Here is a 19500-nt window from a genome sequence, read left to right on the forward strand (position 1 = left end):
CCAACCAAAAAAACCTTTGGATTTTTTTCATGATGTTGCATAAAAGGTGAAGCTAACCAATGCTACGCTGCGTAACAGTACTGTTCTTTATAATTACCTCTGAATCAAGGATGACAATTGATTTTTGTTGGAATCAGTGAAACTGCCTTGTCCCTTTAGCTCACCCATAGCAGGTACAGCGACTGTAGCACACAGTACAAAGCTTTCAGACAAAAGTTCAACTTAAAGTGAAATGATTTGTCTGAGCTTAGCTGATGCTGACAGAAGGCTTCACCGTCCTGTTGGCATATCCCATTATTTTAGCTTCAGGCAAATAAAACTTTATAAATATTCAGCAACATCTCAGCATCAAATGAAACAACAAAACCAGAAAATAAAACACACACAGACCAAAACATACACCTTTTCTTCATGAGGACTCTCATAGACATAAGACATTACCCAGCAACTGACCCCTGACCCAGTTCTAAAAATTCATCTTAAAACCAGGTCTTAACCCTCAAAGAGTCCATTGACAGTTTTGAGGAATTCCAAAAATGTCCTCACTTCCCCAAAATGTCCTTACTTTGCTGGTTGAATCTGGGTTTTGGTACTTGATACAGTATGTAGCAAGTACAAACACACACACATGTACACACGCACACACACACACATACAAACACACAGAAGTCATGATGATGGTGATGAAGACAGTGATGTTGTGGTGGGGTGACATCATCATCCATCCATCATCCAGCGTCCCAGGTGAGACGGCAGCCATGTTGCCTCAGAGATGAACGAAGCAGAGACAAAGACATGGAAAGTGACAGAAGAACAAAGCAGAAACTCTAATGACACTTTACATCATTCTGACAAATGTATAGAACATGCTGCCGAATCCCTGGATGTGCTGCAGTCTTGATTCTCCTGAGAACGCGACTCCACCTGACCATCACTGCTGGATGGCTCTATTTCCATCACTCCATCATCTCCTCATGCTGCCTCTTAATTAATAAAGTCAGATGGGAGCCGAGATCAGAGATCATGTAATCAGATTAGCGTGCCATTGGAGTCATGTTAGAAGGCAATAGAACAAACTAACAGCAGTTAAAGTTTACTCTGGATTTACCTGTGATTGAGAAACAGTTTTTACACACACACACGCACGCACACACGCACACACGCACGCACGCACGCACTGTTTAAACCAAACCTAGAAATGAAGAAACTTAACAAACTTATTATGTTTAATTGTGTAACTGCTGGATTTCAGGTGACATCATGTTAGATGACATCATCAGCGTGTAAAACCTGGTTCCAGCGAGTTTTGTATTTTTATATTTAATTTGTTTCTTTATCCTCTTTTTTATTGTCTGTAGTGCAAAACTTTGAGGTTTCTCCATCATCAGTTTAATTAATATAACATTAAAGTAGAGAATAATGTTTAGGTTTAAAACATAAAGTAAAAAAAAAAGAAGGAGCTGAAGAAAGGATCTTTATGTTATGTCATACTCACACACACACACACACACACACACACACACACACACACACACACTAGACATTGTACTTTACTAAAGAAATGTGTCAATTTAAAACATTTAAGTGTAATTGTTTTTTTAATGAGAATTTATTGAATTTATTATCACGCTATAATGATTTGATTTTACTGATTTTGAAACCAATTTATGAAATTCCCTACACTTTCTCTGGATTTAGATTTAAAGATAAAATACATTCAGAGACAAAGTGTTAAATGATAAATTAGCAACATCTGAACATTTTCATTACCTTGATTTTATCGCAATAATCTCATTTTTAATTGTCTGTAAAATTGATCAGAAAACACACACACACACGCACACACACACACACACACCCTATATTAAATTCAGATTAATTGAGAATCTTCTTTGTCTCATAAATCTGGTGTTTTTTTTGTATCAGTTTTTTCTCTTCACCTTTATGTGAACATACACACATAAATCAAAACGTTTTCTCAGTTTATTATATAACTCTGTTAAGTTTTACAGTGTACTGAGAGATAAATGGAAAAAGAGAAACTAAGCTATTGAAGAAAGAGTTGGTCCACAAATGGCCTCTGGTTATAAACCAACAACTGCTGAAGTTAAGCGCTGAGCATGACAACTACAACAAGCAGACGTAGTGGTCGCCACCAGTTCATGCTGTTGGTCCGGGCTCGGTGCTGCCCGCTTTCTGGTGAAGAGTGCTTTTGATTGGGTGCTTCCCTTCAGTAAAGCACAATCCAAAAACACAAACATCAAAGCTGAATATCACAAAGTTATTCTCATTTCATTTCTGGACCATTCTGAGAAGAAGGGAGACAGTTCTGTCTGTGTGATGAACAGACCCCGACCATCAGGGTGGTGGTCCTTGAATGACATGCAGAATAGTTGGCAGGAACTGACCATTCTTCATATTGGATGAATAACTCAGTGAAGAAGGTGACCTGTCTTCCATGCACCTCCATGTTATCCTGATAATGGAGTTAACTCACAGCTGAGAGAAACAAAATGTCCGCCTTGATCCCACCTTTAAGGGTCTGAAGGTGTGGAAGCACCTGAAACGGGGGCAGGGCTTACGTTGGGCCTAGAAAGGGCTGGGGGGTTGAGGTGCGTCAGCCTTTGGGTCTGTGGTGCTGAGACTCAGATGATTATTGTGTTTTCTGAACCTTCTCGATCAGCTTCTCCTGAGTTATGGCAGCTTCAAGGTGAATGATATGGAAACAAAATGGATGACAGAAGACGTCAAGACAATGCTAACGTTGCAGAAGCAAAACATTGAAAAAACACCAAAACTACTATTCCTGCTGTATTCCAGATATTCTCAGAGTAGCCGATTAAAACATTTCAGCAGAACTGACTACCGGTTTCTGTATATGTTTGTATTTGGCTGCTTTTGCTTCTTTTAGAAGGTAAATGTGCATTTTCTTATCCTGGTTAGTGTGAATTATTGTAATTAATAAAGTTATTCTCTTCTATTCACATCTCTCAACAGATCTGTGTGTGGGGTGTGTGTGTGTCTTTGTGTGTGTCCTTACATCAGCCTTTATTTTGTTTATTTAGAATTTTTCTGTTGGTGTTAATCAGTATCAAATATGTAATTGTTAAATATGTGATCTTATTTTGAAATGTTATTTCTTTCTGTTTATTCTTTAATTGTAACATTTTGAAATGATGAATGTGTGTGTGTGTGTGTGTGTGTGTGTGTGTCCGTACGTACGTGCGTGCGTGTGCGTGCATGTGTGTGTGTGTGAGAGAGAGAGCTGGAGATTAACATTTATACACTGTAAAATTATGATAAGGTATTTTTAAGTTTCCTCATGAAATCAGATTTATGATAATTCTTATATTCTATTAATTTCTTGAACAAGCTGTGATGAACTGAGACCTCAAACCTCAAGAGGACAGATCTGAAGGTCTGGGAGAACATGAGGAGAATAAACTGACACCACAGCAGAGAGGAGTTCTAGGAGCTTAGTAGAGCTGCTGGAGATGCTGGAGTTACTGGAGCTACTGGAGCTGCTGGAGCTGCTGTAGCTACTGCAGTTGGTGGAGCTGCTGGAGTTACTGGAGATGCTGGAGCTACTGGAGCTCCTGGAGTTACTGGAGCTACTGGAGTGACTGGAGCTACAGGGGATACTGAGGTTACTGGAGCTACTGAAAGATGCTGGAGCTACTGGAGTTACTGGAACTAGTGGAGTTGATGGACTTACTGGAGTTACTGGAGCTACTAGTACTTCTGGAGTTAGTGGAGTTCCTGGAGATTCTAGAGCAACTGGAGTTACTGGAGCTGCTGGAAAAATCAGACATTCCAGTTTAAAAATGATAAAAACAGGAGGACTCACTCCAGTTGATGTCTGAATGACAACCTGTGTGTGTCTGTGTGTGTGTGTGTTTTTGTTTGTGTGTGTTTCCAGTCTGTAAAATGTTGAGCATTGAAATATTTCTGTATTGATTAAAGTGATTGTCATCTCCATGGTGATGCGATAATCACAAATGTGATATTTATAAATTAAAGGTAGCAAAAGTGATATTAAATAAGTTGAAATTAATAATTATACTTTTGATTGTTTGAGATAATTTAGCATGAATCTACAGATATATTTGAATAACACATATGCGCAAAGACATACACACAAGCACACACAGGTTTTTAAAACCAAAAGAATTCTTGCTCATCAAAGTGATTAAATATAACTTAAATATTCCATCCTATTCAGATTTAAATATTTGTTGGTATCACAGTAACAGTAAAATAGTAATAAGCCAAGAACAGTCGTAAATACTGTTTCACCCTCTGGGAAGATTAATAACTATAAGCTTGATTCATTTACACAAAAGATCCACAAGATCCACAAGATCCCTGAAACTGCTGAAAACACACACACACACACACACACACACACACACACACACATACACACAGGCATACGTACAGCTCCACACAGATCAACCCAGAGGTTTTCTGTCCAAACTTGAACCTGAAACCCTCCTGGAGGTTCAGAAGAGGGTAAAACCCACTAAAACCTACAAAGACATGTTCAAGAATTAAAGGCCTCATTTTGGACAACAACAAAGAAAATGAAGCGTCTGATCTTCACACAGAAGACATTCCTGGATGTGAGAACATCCGACCTGAGGCCACGTTCACCTCCATGATGATGCTTAAGGGAAGTTATTCCACAGGGAGAACCAAGAGGGGTTCTGCATCAGGGACACACACACACACACACACACACACACACACACACACACACACACACACACATCTTAAATGTCTTTATAGTGAAGTTGATTCTTCCTATTTTCTTACACAAATCTGATTTCTGCCTTTTCAGACCTAAAAAATGACCTCAGAACGCTAAACTAAAGAGCTGGGAGATGTTCCGCAGTCTCTGATTCTAAAATCAACTGTTTCTTCAGCTGAAGCAGCCCACCTTTCACCTATGGAACCACTGGGTGAAACCGAAGAACCTGGACCTAATGATGGAGGCTGGATTCTCAACAGAAAATCAAGTCCACCTGAAGATGGAAACAACAACTGACATGCAACAACCGAACAGCCCATCATAAAGATGAAAATGTAGCCCTGAACCAACGTCTTCATTTGTGCTGCTGCTGAGCTGCCGAGCCCGAGCTGCTCCGGTCCGGCTAGGAAGTTCCGAGATTTGACTCTAAAGGACTTCATCTGCTGAGAACGCCATTAGTGTGAACAGTCAGAATAACTCCTCTCTCCTTCATAAATCACAAACCTAACCTGACACATAAACTTGGATTTTTGGATTCGTCAGCAGCTTCAGTCCAAAAGTCTGAACAGTCACAATTTAACATCAAAACTCTTCGGGATTATTTATCAGATGTTTGTAATGATCAGTTCATGTTATTAACCAGTGGATCTGCTCCGACCCTTCCCTGAAAAAATACTCCACACAGCAAAAACAAGTCCCATGATTCCTCAGTCTGCTGCCATGTTGAACATCACAAACTTCTACAACACCAAGAACAAAGCAGTTAAGATGAAGACAGATTTATCATCACAGAGATTTTAAAGCAGCTCCTACGAATGTTTCTAGTACAGAATGTTTATGTTTATAATTTTTTACAGGGATAGAGCCACCATCTAATTTATGCTGTAAAAGTGTTTTAACTAAAGTGATGATGCAGTTTTCCACATTTGGAGCAAAGATCAAGGAAAATGACTATTCTTATATACCTGGATAAATACAATATAATAAAAATCTAACCTTAAAAGATATTTAATGAAACCACAGTTCAAAACTCAGTCGTGAGTCAAATAAAGACCAGAACAGGAAACTTTACTTGAGGAAAGCCTGGAACAAAGGTCTAGAACAAAGTCTACAATCAGAGAGCAAAGACCTGACCACCAGCGCATGGAAACAAAGACGAGAACCAACGCCACCGTTGTCTCTACCCGACAGAGGATTGGTCCAGAATTCACCTGAACACCGAACCAAATCACTGATAAATAATCACTCTGACAGAAATCATGAAGCTGACAGACAAAAAATGATGGAGGCTTTCAGATGTAAACGTCAACCATCAAACTTAACTTTTTCTCCGTTATTTATTGATTTAATTAGATCCCCGACTGATATATTTTTGCATATTAATCTTTACTGCCCCTGGCGATAATTACAATTTGGGGAAATAAAAGAGTTTTCAGGCCAGTTAAAAACTGAAAGTAAATTGTATTTCCAATGCAAAAAAAGAGCTTTGACGTCAGCAAAAGAAGCGCGACACTCGGAGAAAAGATGATTAATTAGATCAAAGGTAAAGAAGCGACAACGTCCACGACGCTGATCCGAATCACGCGCAACTTCTATTCGTCTGAATTTGATCTACATCTTTTTGAATAAACCTGTGGACGTCAGGACAGCGTGACGTCAACAGGTATGCGCTCCTCTGACGCACGTGCAGAATTCCGCACAAGCAGAGCATCTGATACACCTCTGTCGTCATCAATAGACCTTGAAGGTCCCTGCGTCACAACCCAAACAACACTGACACGTGTGTCCCACGCGTGACAGACGGTCGCAGATTGAACAGAGAACAAAGTTCCTGATCAGTAATCAATGATATCTGATTGTTCAGGTGAGTCTGATCACAGCAGGTTCCAACGTTCACGCGCACAGAAGCGCTGCTAAATGCTGATTCAGGTGTTTAGACTCACATGGAAACACCTGAGGCCTGTTACCTGTGTCAGGAGGACCAGAAGGAGGCTCTCTGCGCTCAGAGGTGGATGCATCCAGAACCGGAACCAGGCCCCGAATACCATCACCTGTCCGCCGCCTCGGACTGCATTCCTGCGCGCACACACGAGCACACACACACGCGCACCCCCCCATCCCACACACACACACGCACACACACGGAGAGACACAGATGAGGGAGGTCTTCATCAAGTTCTTAAAATATTTTTAAGAAAAGTTTCTTTATTTTCAGAGTAAAACCAGCGTAAAAATTAAATAATTCTGACGTCATGCAGAAGCCCAACCACCGCAGGTCAGAGGTCACGCGGTGTCCCTGGGAACCCAGTTACGCCACATACTCCGTTATTTTTAATTTCTTGTGCGTGGTGGGACTCGGATTCACGCACCTGCCTCTTCTTTGTCTTGCTCTTTGTGTTGCTCTGTTCGCGCCCGAGTTCACCTTCCTGACGTCACTATCAGCTTTATGACGTATAATAACAGGATGTCCGCGCCTCTGGCCTCGAGTTCGGGGGTGTGACGGTCACGTTTGGTCGCCTCTGAGTGCGCTTGGCTGGTCCGTTTCAGTTTCTACTGACCGTGACGTTTTTGCGCGACGTGTTTTCTTTACGCAGCTAAAGGGAGCCAAGGCTGGTTCGCTGGATTTTACTCTCCATATTGTGGACCTGAACCGGCCTCTGGTGCCTTTATCCTCCCGGAACTCAGAATCTTAGGAGGGTTCGTGTGACGGTGGGTGGGTGGGGGGTGCTCGAGGTGCTCGAGGTAGAATGTCCGTCAGTCCTTCCCTGTGTGTGTGTGTGTGTTTGTGTGTGTGTGTGTGTGTGTGTGTGTGTGTGTGGTGGCTACGTGGATGCAAACAGTATTCCAGCAGCAGCTCGGCCTTACCGGGGATTCCCTGACAACTCTTGCACGTGTGTGTGTGTGGGGGGGGGATTTTTTCCAAACATGCACATCGTGCACTCGCTCTCTTTCTTCATCTCACTCCCATTCAGTTCCTGTGTTGCCCACGTGCCTCTTGTTTATAGTTGGGGTGTCCTCGTGTTTTGGGGGAGGGTGGGGGTGTCATCAAAGTTTTTTTGGGCTTGCTTTGTAAATATATTTGCTGGCAGAAAATTAAGCATTTCTTTCTTTTGTGAATTAAACTTGTGACGTAGCTGCCGCTTCAACACAATTAAAAGTAAAACCAATGGGCGGCGATATACAAAAACCTGGTAGCTGTGGAATTACAGAAAACAAGCAGAGTAAATGAAAATAACGACAAACCAACGTGAAAACTGCCAAATGAGATAAACAAAAACTCTAAAAATAAAGCTTCTAAGCTTCCACGAGTAGATCCTCCGCGGGTGAAGTCTTGCCGTGCGGTGATCGCGTCCTCCGCAAATGCTTTTTGGGGTAAGGGCTTCCCAGATTACCAGTAAAGAACAGCAAGCCCAGACCGCAAAAAGATTCGTGAAGGACATCCTTCTGCTGCCGCGACGCCCGCGGAGTCAGCCCTCTCCGGGAGCTCCCTCCGCTGCGAGGAGTGCATCTCCAACAACTCCAGGCACGCTCAAACATACGCACACGCACACACACGCACACACAGGTCTTCAGGATGCTGCCGCTGTCCACGGCGCCTCCGATGATTCCAGTTTAAATTCTCCAGTCACAGCTTCCTCACACTAACTATCTTCTGTTTCTATCCGGTTGTGTAGAGCACAACGCACCCCCTCTTTCCCCACCCCCACCCCCGTATATCGATGCGTGCTGTTGTCAGTGTGTTATATCCCCATCAACGCGCCGCGCCGCTCTGCTCCGTATCGCGCCGAATCGTATCTGCGCGTCTGCAGCCGCTCCGCCGCTCTGTGACAAGAGAGAGCAAAACTGCCGCTGCTGCCAATAAATAAGAGAGCAGACATGAATTTGATTGGACGGAGCAATTCTCGTCATCAACCAATCGCCGTCTCGCTCATATAGGGACCCCCCTTTTTGAAAAAAATAAAATAAAAAAATAAAAATAGGCAACGCAAACCAAATTGTGATCTATACAGAACATAGTGATACACAACTGGATGAACACTATCCAGGCGTTTTATTCTGATTTTATATATATGTATACATACACATATACACATATATATGTAAATTCAGCAACATGTGACGACGCAACAGAAGCAGATCTGCAGGAGCTTCGTCGCCGCAGCCCTCGGAGTTCAGAGGAGACCACAACCGACACGGACGAGGGACATAAGCGTAACCCTAAAAACACCCAGGACACACCTTCACTGTGCTCAAACACCCAGCTGGTAAACACAACTCACCTGTTTACGGACACCCCCTCCTTCCTGCTGACTTACACGGGTGGAGGCCGGGTCACGATCCGGATCAGAACTCCTCCTCTCCAGATTTGTACACACAAAAAACACCCAACTAGTCTGCCTTAAGAAGCGCCAACCGAGGCCGAGCCCGTCCAGCCCAGATGCTCTCCTGGTGGAAGAAAAACCTTCCTTGGGTGGTCTTGTATTTGCGGCCCAGTCAGTCACGATTCTTTCCCTCCGTCTGCGCTGCACTGGCTGCCTCTCTTGACGCAGCCAACGCGCACATTACTCACTTTAACAGTCACGACTCGGGAATTCATGTTGTTTCCAACGAAATTACAAGCGCGGCGGGAGAGACCTGCCCCCTGCAGCCAGAATGCGCGTTCAGACAGACCAGGACCCGCGGCGCGGTTGGTTTGTGTGTTGGTGCATTTGGTGAAGATAGGGGCTCGGATGAGGCCGGTTCTGGTTCTGCTGGGGCTGCAGAGCTACCGCCTGGAGCATATTCACCCTCCGCGGCTTTCCACGGACAAGCTTCCAAACAGAGAATCTGCCTCTCATGAGCTGGTCAGATGCCTACAGGAGTCTGAGGAAATGACAGAAGCGACACAGTGGCGGTCGTTCAAACTACGCGGGCGGGAATGAAAAAGGCTTCCAACGTGTGTTTGAGCCAAATCTTTGCGGGAGGCGGAGGTGTTTGTCCTCAGATTCACTGAGAAGAATCGCTGAGAGTAAATAAAGCTTCCGGCAGCCAGAACTCCCCCTACACGCGCGCGCGCGCACGCTGTGATGAGCAGTAGCCTGTTCGGCCGCTTGCAGCTTTCAGCACCGCCGCTGTTGGACAGCTCCGGGTTTCCCCGCGCGGTGCGGCGAGTCTCCGCTGCAGCATCAGCTCTCCTCCTCTTCCTTCTCTTCCTTCTCCTCTTCCTCCTCCTTTATCTCCCCTCCTCTATCTCCTCCACGTCTTCCCCTATCTCCTCCTCAGTCTCCTTCACCTCCTCCTCCTATATCTCCTCCCCATCTCCTCTTCTATCTCATCCTCTATCTCCTCTTCCTCCTCTATCTCCTCCTTTATCTCCCCCTCCTCTGCCTTCTCCTCTATCTCCTCCTTCTCTATCGCCCCGTCCTCTACCCCTTCCTCCTCCTTCTTCCAGGGAGCACTCAACAACAAACAGGGAGGAATGGCGGGGCTTCCCTGTGACAGTGGCTCAGCAGCGCCAGCAGACAAAGCCAGTTTGTTATTTGGAGAGAGGGAGATTCCGACCCTGCAGGAAGGCTCCAATCTCATCCTCCACACCTCCACATGCTCAGAGGATCCTCCACAGCTGGATTCACGTGTTTGTGAGCATGCACGCACAGGAATGATTACAGCGCGCGTGTTGGAACACTCACCCAGCTCAGCCGCCACCATCCTGCAATAAAACACACACACAGATTCAGATGGCAGATTTCAGCAGCGGCAGATGCAACAGATCAACCCCCCGTGCGTGATTCTGTACGGGCAAGCAGTCACAGTTTGCAGAGGATCACCTCCTTTTACACACAAGTGAATCCCGTCTGTCTATTTCTGGCGCAAGATCTAAACTATGATGCTATTTTTAGGACACATCACACACAAAAGAATCACTCACGAAGGCGTCGCTTCGACGCGCGGATGGATGTGAAGTCGATTAACCTAACATCTCCTCCTGAAGATCAGAGCATCGCTTCTTCTCCACTTCTCCGGTGCATCATTGCAGAGATTTTTTTGGTAGGTGATGGTGGGGGGTGGGAGTGTACCTCCTCCTCCTCCTACTCCTCCTCTTTAAAACAATACTTTCAACCAGAACATCTAACATGTGGAGCTCGCCCAGTGTTTGATGTCTTCAGAAGCTTCCAGTCACACCACCGGATTACCCGACATCCCCTCTGGGCTTCTCCTCTTCAACTCCACGGAGCTGTAATATCTGCTAATTAAGCTCCGCTGACGAGAGAAGCAAAATAAGCACTAAGCGCGCGGCTTCATCTTTTTGGTTGTTGGGAGGCTGCGTCAGTTACTAGGCATTGACGTCACGTTCAGATTCTCTCACTTTACAGCGCGCGAAGCTTGATGAGAGACAGATCTCTTACAGATCTCTTGTCAGTGGATGGACGCTTGCCAAATGTCTTATAGATGCGCGCGCGCGTACACACACATACACACACACATACATACAAACACACACGCGCACATAGAGGAGAGTGAGGGAAAGCACGCCGCGCGTGTGTTGGGGGGGAGAGAAGGGCTGCGCCCGTCGCATCGCTCTGTGCTATTTTTATCACCGCCTGTCGGCCAACCGTATGGCCGTGACTGCTGGCAAACGCGTGCACAGACATGGACACGCGCTTTGAGCAGATCAGCAAACGGAGCCAGGAAAGATCAGAACCAGAAGGTAGAATTTGTGCACCACTTCTATCAGTATTTGTATTTTTTAGTATCTCGCTCTCTGACATACCCGTGTGCACACGCAGGCATACAAAGTCCGGATCACAAACAAGGAGAATCGCGCGCAATGACGACCACGTGATGTCGCCAAACTCCTTCCATCATTTCTGAGTTCAACCACAACTGCTGCGAGCTTTAGTTAAAACACCAACTACATATATTAAAGGACGGGGTGACCCGGAGGGGTCGGTCACGTGACTCCCTCCCAGGCGTCATCCGTCCGACGATCGTCACCTCGTCCAGAGATCAAACACCACGCGCGTTCACCTGTGAACTTCAGATGAGACAGAGACGACTCACCTGTCCTGAGGTGTCGCAGGCAAAGCTGGACTGCAGCCCTGAAGTGTCGGTTTTCCGGAACCGCGCACGACCGTAAGAACTTGTGCCGCGAGCTGAGCGCGCGAGGATGTGAATGACGAAAAAGATGAATGAGACCGGAGAGTAGGCACGCGCCCAGGAGCCTTCAAAATGTCTGTCGGCAACCTTGTCTGTCTGTTTGGTTTGGTCTTTGTGTGTGTGTGTGTGTGTGGTGTGTGTGTGTGTGTGTGTGTGTGTGTGTGTGTGTGTGTGTGTGTGTGTGTGTGTCTGTCTGTCTGTCTGTCTGTCTGTCTGTATTCTCCCGCGCTGTGCTATTGACCTGCTTTGACGTCACTGCGTCATTAAGTCTCCCCTGGAAACACGGACTGTCAAAAATAGTATCAAATTAATTCTGATGGTGAAGGGCCGGAACTTTGGGGTCAGGTGGTTTGGGGTAACCAGCCTCTATGGTGACTAGGGGCGTGGCTTACAGGGGAAAGAACAGCCAAACCCAATTAGAAACTCAGAAACAAGCATAACGAAACAACAGAGCCATAGACGGACGGACGGGTTCATGCCTGTGCCTGCCTGTCTGTCTGTCTGCCTGCCTGCCTGCCTGCCTGCCTGCCTGCCGCCTGCCTGCCTGCCTGCCTGCCTGCCTGCCTTCCTGCCTGCCTGCCAGCTGTCCTGGTTCTTCAGAGGTCTTTCTCTGATTTCAGAAGATCCAACCGGGCAGACAGGAAGTGACAGCAACAACATGATGACATTACAGGCCATAGCGGCCGTGAGGGCTGAGCCAAACCAAGGTTAAAGCAAGGCACAAACACACACACACACATACACACACACACACACACACACACACACACACACACACACACAGGATCATGTTGGACATTATTAGTGCCATAAAGGATAAAGAGAAAAACTTGTTCATATAAAAAAAGAATAAATGCATGTTGGGGCTTTGGGACTTTCCACTGAAAGCACCGACTCGCCTGTTCAGATGTGTGTGTGTGTGTGTGTGTGTGTGTGTGTGTGTGTGTGTGTGTGTGTGTGCAGGAACCCTGAACCTACTGTTTATTTTTCCATCTCTGCTGTCTAAATGATGTCAGTGGAAGTGCAGCTATAAAGCTATTTATAGAAGCCAGAGTGTGTGTTCCCTCTGACAGAGGAGAAAAAGCAGACAAAGAGCAGCAGCGCGCCTGCGCTCTTCACCTCCCTCAGCTGCTCCTCTTCATTCACTCATGTGCATTCATTCATTAATTCATTCCTCACTCATTCATTCCCTCATCTCTTCTCAGTCATTCAGCTGCTCAGCTGTGTGAATGGAGGGCTTTGCTGCTGTAAGCAGGCTTCATTTCACCGTGTGTGTGCAGGCACGGGAGTCTGTTCATATGCAGTATTATGTAACGTGTGTGTGTGTCTGGGGGGGGGGGGGGGGGTGTACAGAGTTAGGATTCTCTTCACAGAATAATACTTAATTTAAATCTGACAGATTAACCCTGGTGTGGTGCTAAACCTGGAGACCAAATATGACTTTCTGATCAGGATATATTCAGCTATTCACCTTTGTGACAGCAGCAGTAGCAGCAGCAGCAGCAGCAGCAACAGCAACAGTAGCAGCAACAGCATCAACAGCAGCTGCAGGGGCTGCTGGGTATTTTTAACTGTACAGTGTTCCTCACAGCAGTCACACGTGCAAAGCTGAAGCTGACATGTTAATACTCACTGGCTGCTATTTTTAGAGCTGCTGTTACTATTCCCAGCACTCAGAGTAGGAGGTGCTTCTAAGAGCACCAGCAGGTGGAGGTGAAGACCAGGACGGCTCCCAACACAGCCCACAGCAGGATGCACCTGAGCTGCTTTCAGAGGGGACTCAGCTGTCCAACTGTCCAACACTGAATCACCTGCTAAACACAATGGATGAACACCAGTATAACCATTTCCACTATCCTCTCTGACCCAGTAAAACCGGTGTATTTAATTTTTGTTCCAGTAATTTGTTTGCATTCAACAGATTAATTGAATGATCTACTGTCACATGATATTCTATTTGTTAACTTAGGTTAACATAAGTTAAAAGTTAATCATTGAACAGTTAAAGGAGAATTACTAATGTGTGTGAAGGAAAGTTTTTTTAAATTTTATTTATGTGATTCATATGCTCAGCCCCGAACATCAAAATACCTTCGACTCAGAAAATTCATATACATATACATTCTGATGATGGTCTCGTGCTTTCTCCATAACACCCGCACATCACACAACAGCCAGAGACAGAGAGTCAGACAGAGAGCCCACCGAGTCTTTGGAATTACTGATGCTCTCTCACTCCTCATTAGTGTTCCGGGTGTGTGTCTGTTGTGTGTTGGGAAATACCTGGTCACGATCAATGAGCAGTGTTTGTTGCATGTCGCCCCCTGTTGCCCTAAAAGCGGAACTGGAGGTTTGATAAATGCAAACACGTGAGGCTGAAAGACTCCAGAACCAGAAACACACCAGGACTTCGGGCATCAGTCCGCGCATGCGCATGCAGACGAACCAGAGATAAAAATAGATTTGTCGCTGTGGCGGGAAAACAGCGGCCTGCGTCGCCCCTAGAGGCGACACTGCGCACGACAGGACTGGTGAATTGACAGGACTGGCGCGTCCCGACGTAAATGAGAGCGAAACCTCTCTAAACCAGTTTCATTAAAGAAAGTGTTTGGGGTTTTTTTTAAAAAAAAGAAAAATAAATATTGAAATTTCATTTGAGTTTTATTCAGTTTAACTTTGCATACACACAAAAGAAAAAAAAAGCAGGCTCATAACTTAATTAGAATAATTAACCTGCATCCAAACAATCCAGAAAACATTTCATTGTTTAGGAAAAATATTCTGGGGCAGTTTACCAGTGTGGTGGTTAGTTAAACAAGAAAGTGATGTGAAAAGATAAAATTATTTTAAAAACAGCTTCAGTCTTCATTTTATTCTTCTCTGATGCTGACTGAAAAAACTAAATATTCCAGGAGAGCGACAGCGAGAAAACAAGCAGTGGCCAAATATTATATCGTACAAGTTTATGATAAAAAAAAGAAAACATCCATTCATACAAAGTTGCATTATCAACAGACTAACTTAACTATAATAAAAAAGTGATTAAATAAAAAGTTGGGGGAAAAAAAGAAAAGCTTCAAACAAGTTTCTTTTTTTTTTTTTTAAAGATCTTTCTCTACAACAAACTGACAAAAGTTTCACTCACAAATTGAAAGTTTTGTTCCACAAAAATACACCACTGAATACTTTAAAATCAATCTGGATGCATTGGCCCAGAGGATGATGTGAAGGAAAGGGTTAAAAGTCTGAGCCAGAAGCCCCCCCTGCCAACAATCAGCAGGTGGATGTGGAGGCCTGGAGAAGATGAGGAAAATGAAAAAATAGGGAGTCTGTGTTGATGTGACGCCATTCTGCCAGCTGCCAGGGGTTCAATAGACACGGCCCCGGCTTCTACCCCCCCTGGAGCCAAAACCTCGTCCTCGGCCGCCCCTGAAGCCTCCGCGTTGTTCTGAACACAAAAGTCAAACACCGTCTGTGTGATATCACAGCCGAGACAACAGACAAAAGCATTCGAGCCAAGAAAAACAAGTGAGACCATTTTATAAGTGTTAAAGAGTGGATGTAGGTTACAGCTACAAGTGACCTGCAGCAGCAGGTTGTGTTGCCTTCGATGCCATAAAGCGTTCCTCACCATAGTTGAAGTTGCCAATGGTGGCGCTGTACTTGCCACTGGGGGGGTTGTAGATCTGCCGAGCATCCCTCCGAGGCTGAGCAGGGATGGGCTTCTTTGCGGTGGCTCCAGGATTCATCGTGTCAGTGGATGGACGCTTGGCTCTGCAAGAAGAAGAAACCATCAGGAACGAAATGTTTCTGTCAGCCGAGAACCACAGAGACAAACGTACACCAGCGCCTCAGCCTTTTGGACTGGTTTCCAGGACAATGTCACGGTGCTCTTGAATGATGGAGGATTGTGGAAGAGATCCTGGATCAGACACAGGAATCACAGTTGAGTCTCAAAGCAGATGTGTGTGTGTGTGTGTGTGTGTGTGTGTGTGTGTGTGTGTGTGTGTGTGTGTAGAACACCACCTCACCTTAATGAGCACGTTGATATTGTTTGTGATCTTCAGAGCGACCACTTTAATCTTGTTCTGCTCCAAAAAAGAAATGAACATTTTAAATGGAGTCAGCCGTGAAGTCACCTGCAGGAGCAGTGCTGAGACGTTACCTCATCCGTCTTTAGAGCGTCCCCCGTCTTCCCCTGCAGAGCGACGCGCAGCTGTCTGATGTAAACTTGCAGACCTCTGGCGAAATACTGTAACCTGTGTGAAAACAGTGTTAGTGCTGTGCCCCGCGAAGGCAGCTGCTGCACAGCATAGGTCAAGTCTCTCTTACCTGATCTTGAAATCCTTCAGCTGCTCAGCGTCCACTTTGTCAATGAGGAAGTCTGGAAGCTTCTTTCCGAGCTGATGGAAACTGAAGAGGAGACATTCCACGTAGCTGAACTGCAGTTTGGGCTCTTCGTTCCCTGTGTTCTCTCCGTTCTCTGCCTCCTCTGGCGGCAGCGGCATGAACTCCTGCACATTTTTTCAAAATATGACTTGTTTTGACCTTAAACCAAAAAATCAAGCAGTTCAGAGGTATATCATATATCCAAGGGTGCCCAACTGAAATTATTGTTGACAACCTTGGGTGGCATCAGAAGCAGCCACGTCTGTTGCTACTAAAACAAGCCACAGACACCAACAACAATGAGGATAAAGTCCACTCTTGGACATTTAATCCACAAACTTGCTTCTGGAGGGTATTTACAGGCAGCAGAGAATCACTGGGACCAGATCGTCTCAGTGAGCCGATTCAGAACTTCAACATCACTCCAACATCAGCAGTGGAAAAACAGCTTGAATCTTGCCACTTTAATAGCCACCACCGAGTTACGTAGACTGACGTCTTTCTCACCAGAAGTTTGATGAACAACATGTTGAGGTTGGACTCGAGTTTGTCCATGTCCCCACAGAAAGGACTCATCTCAGCCAGCAGCTTCAGCACCTGAACACATACACACACTTCAGTGACCCAGGCAGGTCTTGGTATTAACAATGTTAGAAACAATGTTTCTATGGAATCAGTGATTAAATTATTTATTTTTCAAGAGACACTACAGGTGTGTGTGTAGCTCTCACCTCCAGCTGGATGTCCAACTCGGCTGCAGGACTGGTCAGCTCACTCAGATTGGGCAGGACGTGTTCACAGAAGTACGTTATAAAACGAGTGGAATGGACATTTTTCTGCCAGAGGAGAAACAGGATCAGTCAGTCGGTGGTGAAACGCATTCTGAAGCTCTCCTACCAGTTAGAACTGCCACCCTTGAGGGGTAGCCAGTGTGTGGCTCTCAGGGGCCATCACAAATATCCCTCCAGCATTTAAACCACAGTTGAGGCACTCACAGAGAAGAGGGGCAGCGCCTGGCGTGTGCATTGCAGCAGGCGATCCACAGTGTCGGGGTCGGCGGGGTTGAGTGCCTGTTCCAGGAAGGCCTGCTCCACCACCAGCTCCACCAGCTGCTGCCTGCCACTGACCGTCTGCAGCACCCGCAGGCCTGACACCACCCGCATCAGCAGCACAAACTCCTCCCCCGTCACATCCTCCAGCACCTGAGGACAGTCGCAACCTTCAGTCAGCTTTTTCATCTGACATTTCTAGACAAAACATTTCCCAGATTCCTCATCTGCCACAGAACACCAAGTTAACCCCAAGTTAAAGATTTTAAATCTGATATTTGAGAAGCAGATGGATGATAAATGTAATTATCCAGTGTCACTCAGTAAAAAGGCTGCAGTCTAACCTTCTTTGTCTCTGCAAAGACATATTCCTCCACCTCCTTCGTCATGACATCCTCTGGAAGTGTTTTCAGTTTGCCAGCCAGAAACTTGATGGCCCTCTCCCTCACAATATCCTCCCCCTGCAGGATCTGGGAAAAGAGGCCTCCCAAAGTGCCTGGATGAGCACAAATAGGAGATGCAACCAGCGGAATTACACCTCAAATAACAGGTGATATAAGTTGAAATATAAGTTGTTGTCTGATCGTTAGGAATCTGCCACAGACTGACATGAGAGAAACATTTACCTTTAGCATCAATCTTAAAGATGGAAATGAGAGCTGAAGTCACTTGGTTAAATTCTGCCGAGTCATCTGAAGCGGAGACAAAACCAGAAGTTATCACCAGTGGGCTCAGAGCACATCCTAATATGGGTAGGGATGGGAGATGAACCCACAGCATTTGGGTCACTCACCTGTCTGAAGGAGCTGTGTGAGGATGTCTGAAACCCTCAGGATGTTGTCACCTGTTGCAAAACGTGGGAGCTCCTTAATGGCTTGCCGTCGAATCTGGACAGACCAGAACCGACCGTTAGGTTGAAATAAAAATGTGTCTGTTGTGTTTTCCCAATACCAACACTCACAGACACATCTTCATCTTCACAAAGGTCCAGCTGAGCATTGATCGCTGTATCGGCCATGTCAGGAAAGGATGAAAAGAATTTGGGAATGAACTGGGCTGCCAGACGTTTTTCCTTCGGGCCTCCCTTCACACCGTCTAGGATGACCTGGTAGGCATCTTTGTGCTGCAACAACAAAAGGTCATTAGTAGACATGTGGATCAGGTCATGGAGACATTACAGAGAAATCCCCACGGTGATGCCACATCCTCAACAACATAACGAGATAGTTTCCACACCAAATTTACTATCTTCGTTGGGTTTTTAAGGTTTGCAGCCATTATCCAGTTTACTGTTAATATCTGATTGCCGAGGGTTAATTTGATGAGAGAAGAAATATGTGAAATGTTGATTAATGCACTTATAATCAGAATTCAATGCACACATAATGGGGTTATTGGTGAGGAAATACCCGACGTGCCGACCACAACAATCCCAATGACCAGGCCATTAGCAATAACCGGTCTGCTAGCCTAGCCTAGCGCACAGCCGCTCTACCTACCGGCTGTATCGGAGAAACAATGAACATGTACAGTGAATAAACGTGCCTACGGTCCAACTCTATTAGACCAAACGCATATTTGCACCTTTACCTGACTCAGGCTATCCTTTGCATCAGCAAGGATCCCGTAGTTCCGATAGAGATCCTCGATAGTGACCGCCATCAGCGTGTCCGGGCGCTCACAAATAAGACCGCCAATAAAATCAAAGGACAATACCACCCCACTTGATTGAACGTCGACTCACACAACCGCGGCAAATCTCGATAAAGTTGTCCACAACACTAGAACAGAGATTTGTGACGGTGCCGGAGACATGAAATTTCTGGAATTCAGACGAGGGACACCACCACGGTGAGTTCACCAATCTCGATACTAGCTTTAGCTCGTAGCTGCCAATGCTACTTCCTCTGAGAGTGTGCGGCTCTGATCGAGCGCTGCATTGTGTGCTGCCACCTGCTGTATTGGGGAGGAAGGAAACGTTTCACTGCTTTCAGAATTGGTTGGGCTAGAACTGAGATAGATATGCTCAACTTGATGGCCAAAGTCTCAAAACACTGAAAAACCACGACAAGAAGACCCTCACATTCTGCTCTGGGTTCCAGCCAAATGAACCCATTTTCAGAGAACAAAAACCTTACCTCGGATTAATAATCTACAACTGGGGTTATGCAACAT

The 19500-nt window shown here is 45.5% G+C and overlaps 1 protein-coding gene and 1 long non-coding RNA gene across 3 annotated transcripts; both read right to left on the reverse strand.

The window, feature by feature from the left end:
- Positions 1 to 2709: 2709 nt before the first annotated feature.
- LOC130535913 (uncharacterized) lies at positions 2710 to 11696 on the reverse strand. Its single transcript, XR_008953235.1, has 4 exons — positions 10659 to 11696; positions 10420 to 10439; positions 6718 to 6826; positions 2710 to 3795 (listed from the first exon to the last, which is right to left on the reverse strand). It is a non-coding gene; the product is annotated as an uncharacterized LOC130535913 (long non-coding RNA).
- Positions 11697 to 14529: 2833 nt separating this feature from the next.
- On the reverse strand, positions 14530 to 19227 carry api5 (apoptosis inhibitor 5). 2 transcript variants are annotated; one of them, XM_057051369.1, is made up of 14 exons: positions 18916 to 19227; positions 18287 to 18448; positions 18119 to 18212; positions 17952 to 18017; positions 17670 to 17821; positions 17272 to 17478; positions 17008 to 17112; positions 16784 to 16873; positions 16220 to 16401; positions 16053 to 16146; positions 15919 to 15975; positions 15730 to 15809; positions 15519 to 15661; positions 14530 to 15359 (listed from the first exon to the last, which is right to left on the reverse strand). In XM_057051369.1, the coding sequence occupies exons 1-14, from the start codon at positions 18985 to 18987 to the stop codon at positions 15349 to 15351; spliced, it is 1515 nt and encodes a 504-aa protein (XP_056907349.1). In that variant the 5' UTR covers positions 18988 to 19227; the 3' UTR covers positions 14530 to 15348. The 2 variants fall into 2 exon arrangements, with proteins under 2 accessions (XP_056907349.1, XP_056907348.1); XM_057051368.1 differs by having other exon boundaries at positions 14530 to 15335; positions 18916 to 19226.
- Between the last annotated feature and the right edge of the window lie 273 nt (positions 19228 to 19500).

This window comes from Takifugu flavidus, chromosome 13 (genome assembly GCF_003711565.1).
Source record: "Takifugu flavidus isolate HTHZ2018 chromosome 13, ASM371156v2, whole genome shotgun sequence".
Lineage (NCBI taxonomy): Eukaryota > Metazoa > Chordata > Actinopteri > Tetraodontiformes > Tetraodontidae > Takifugu > Takifugu flavidus.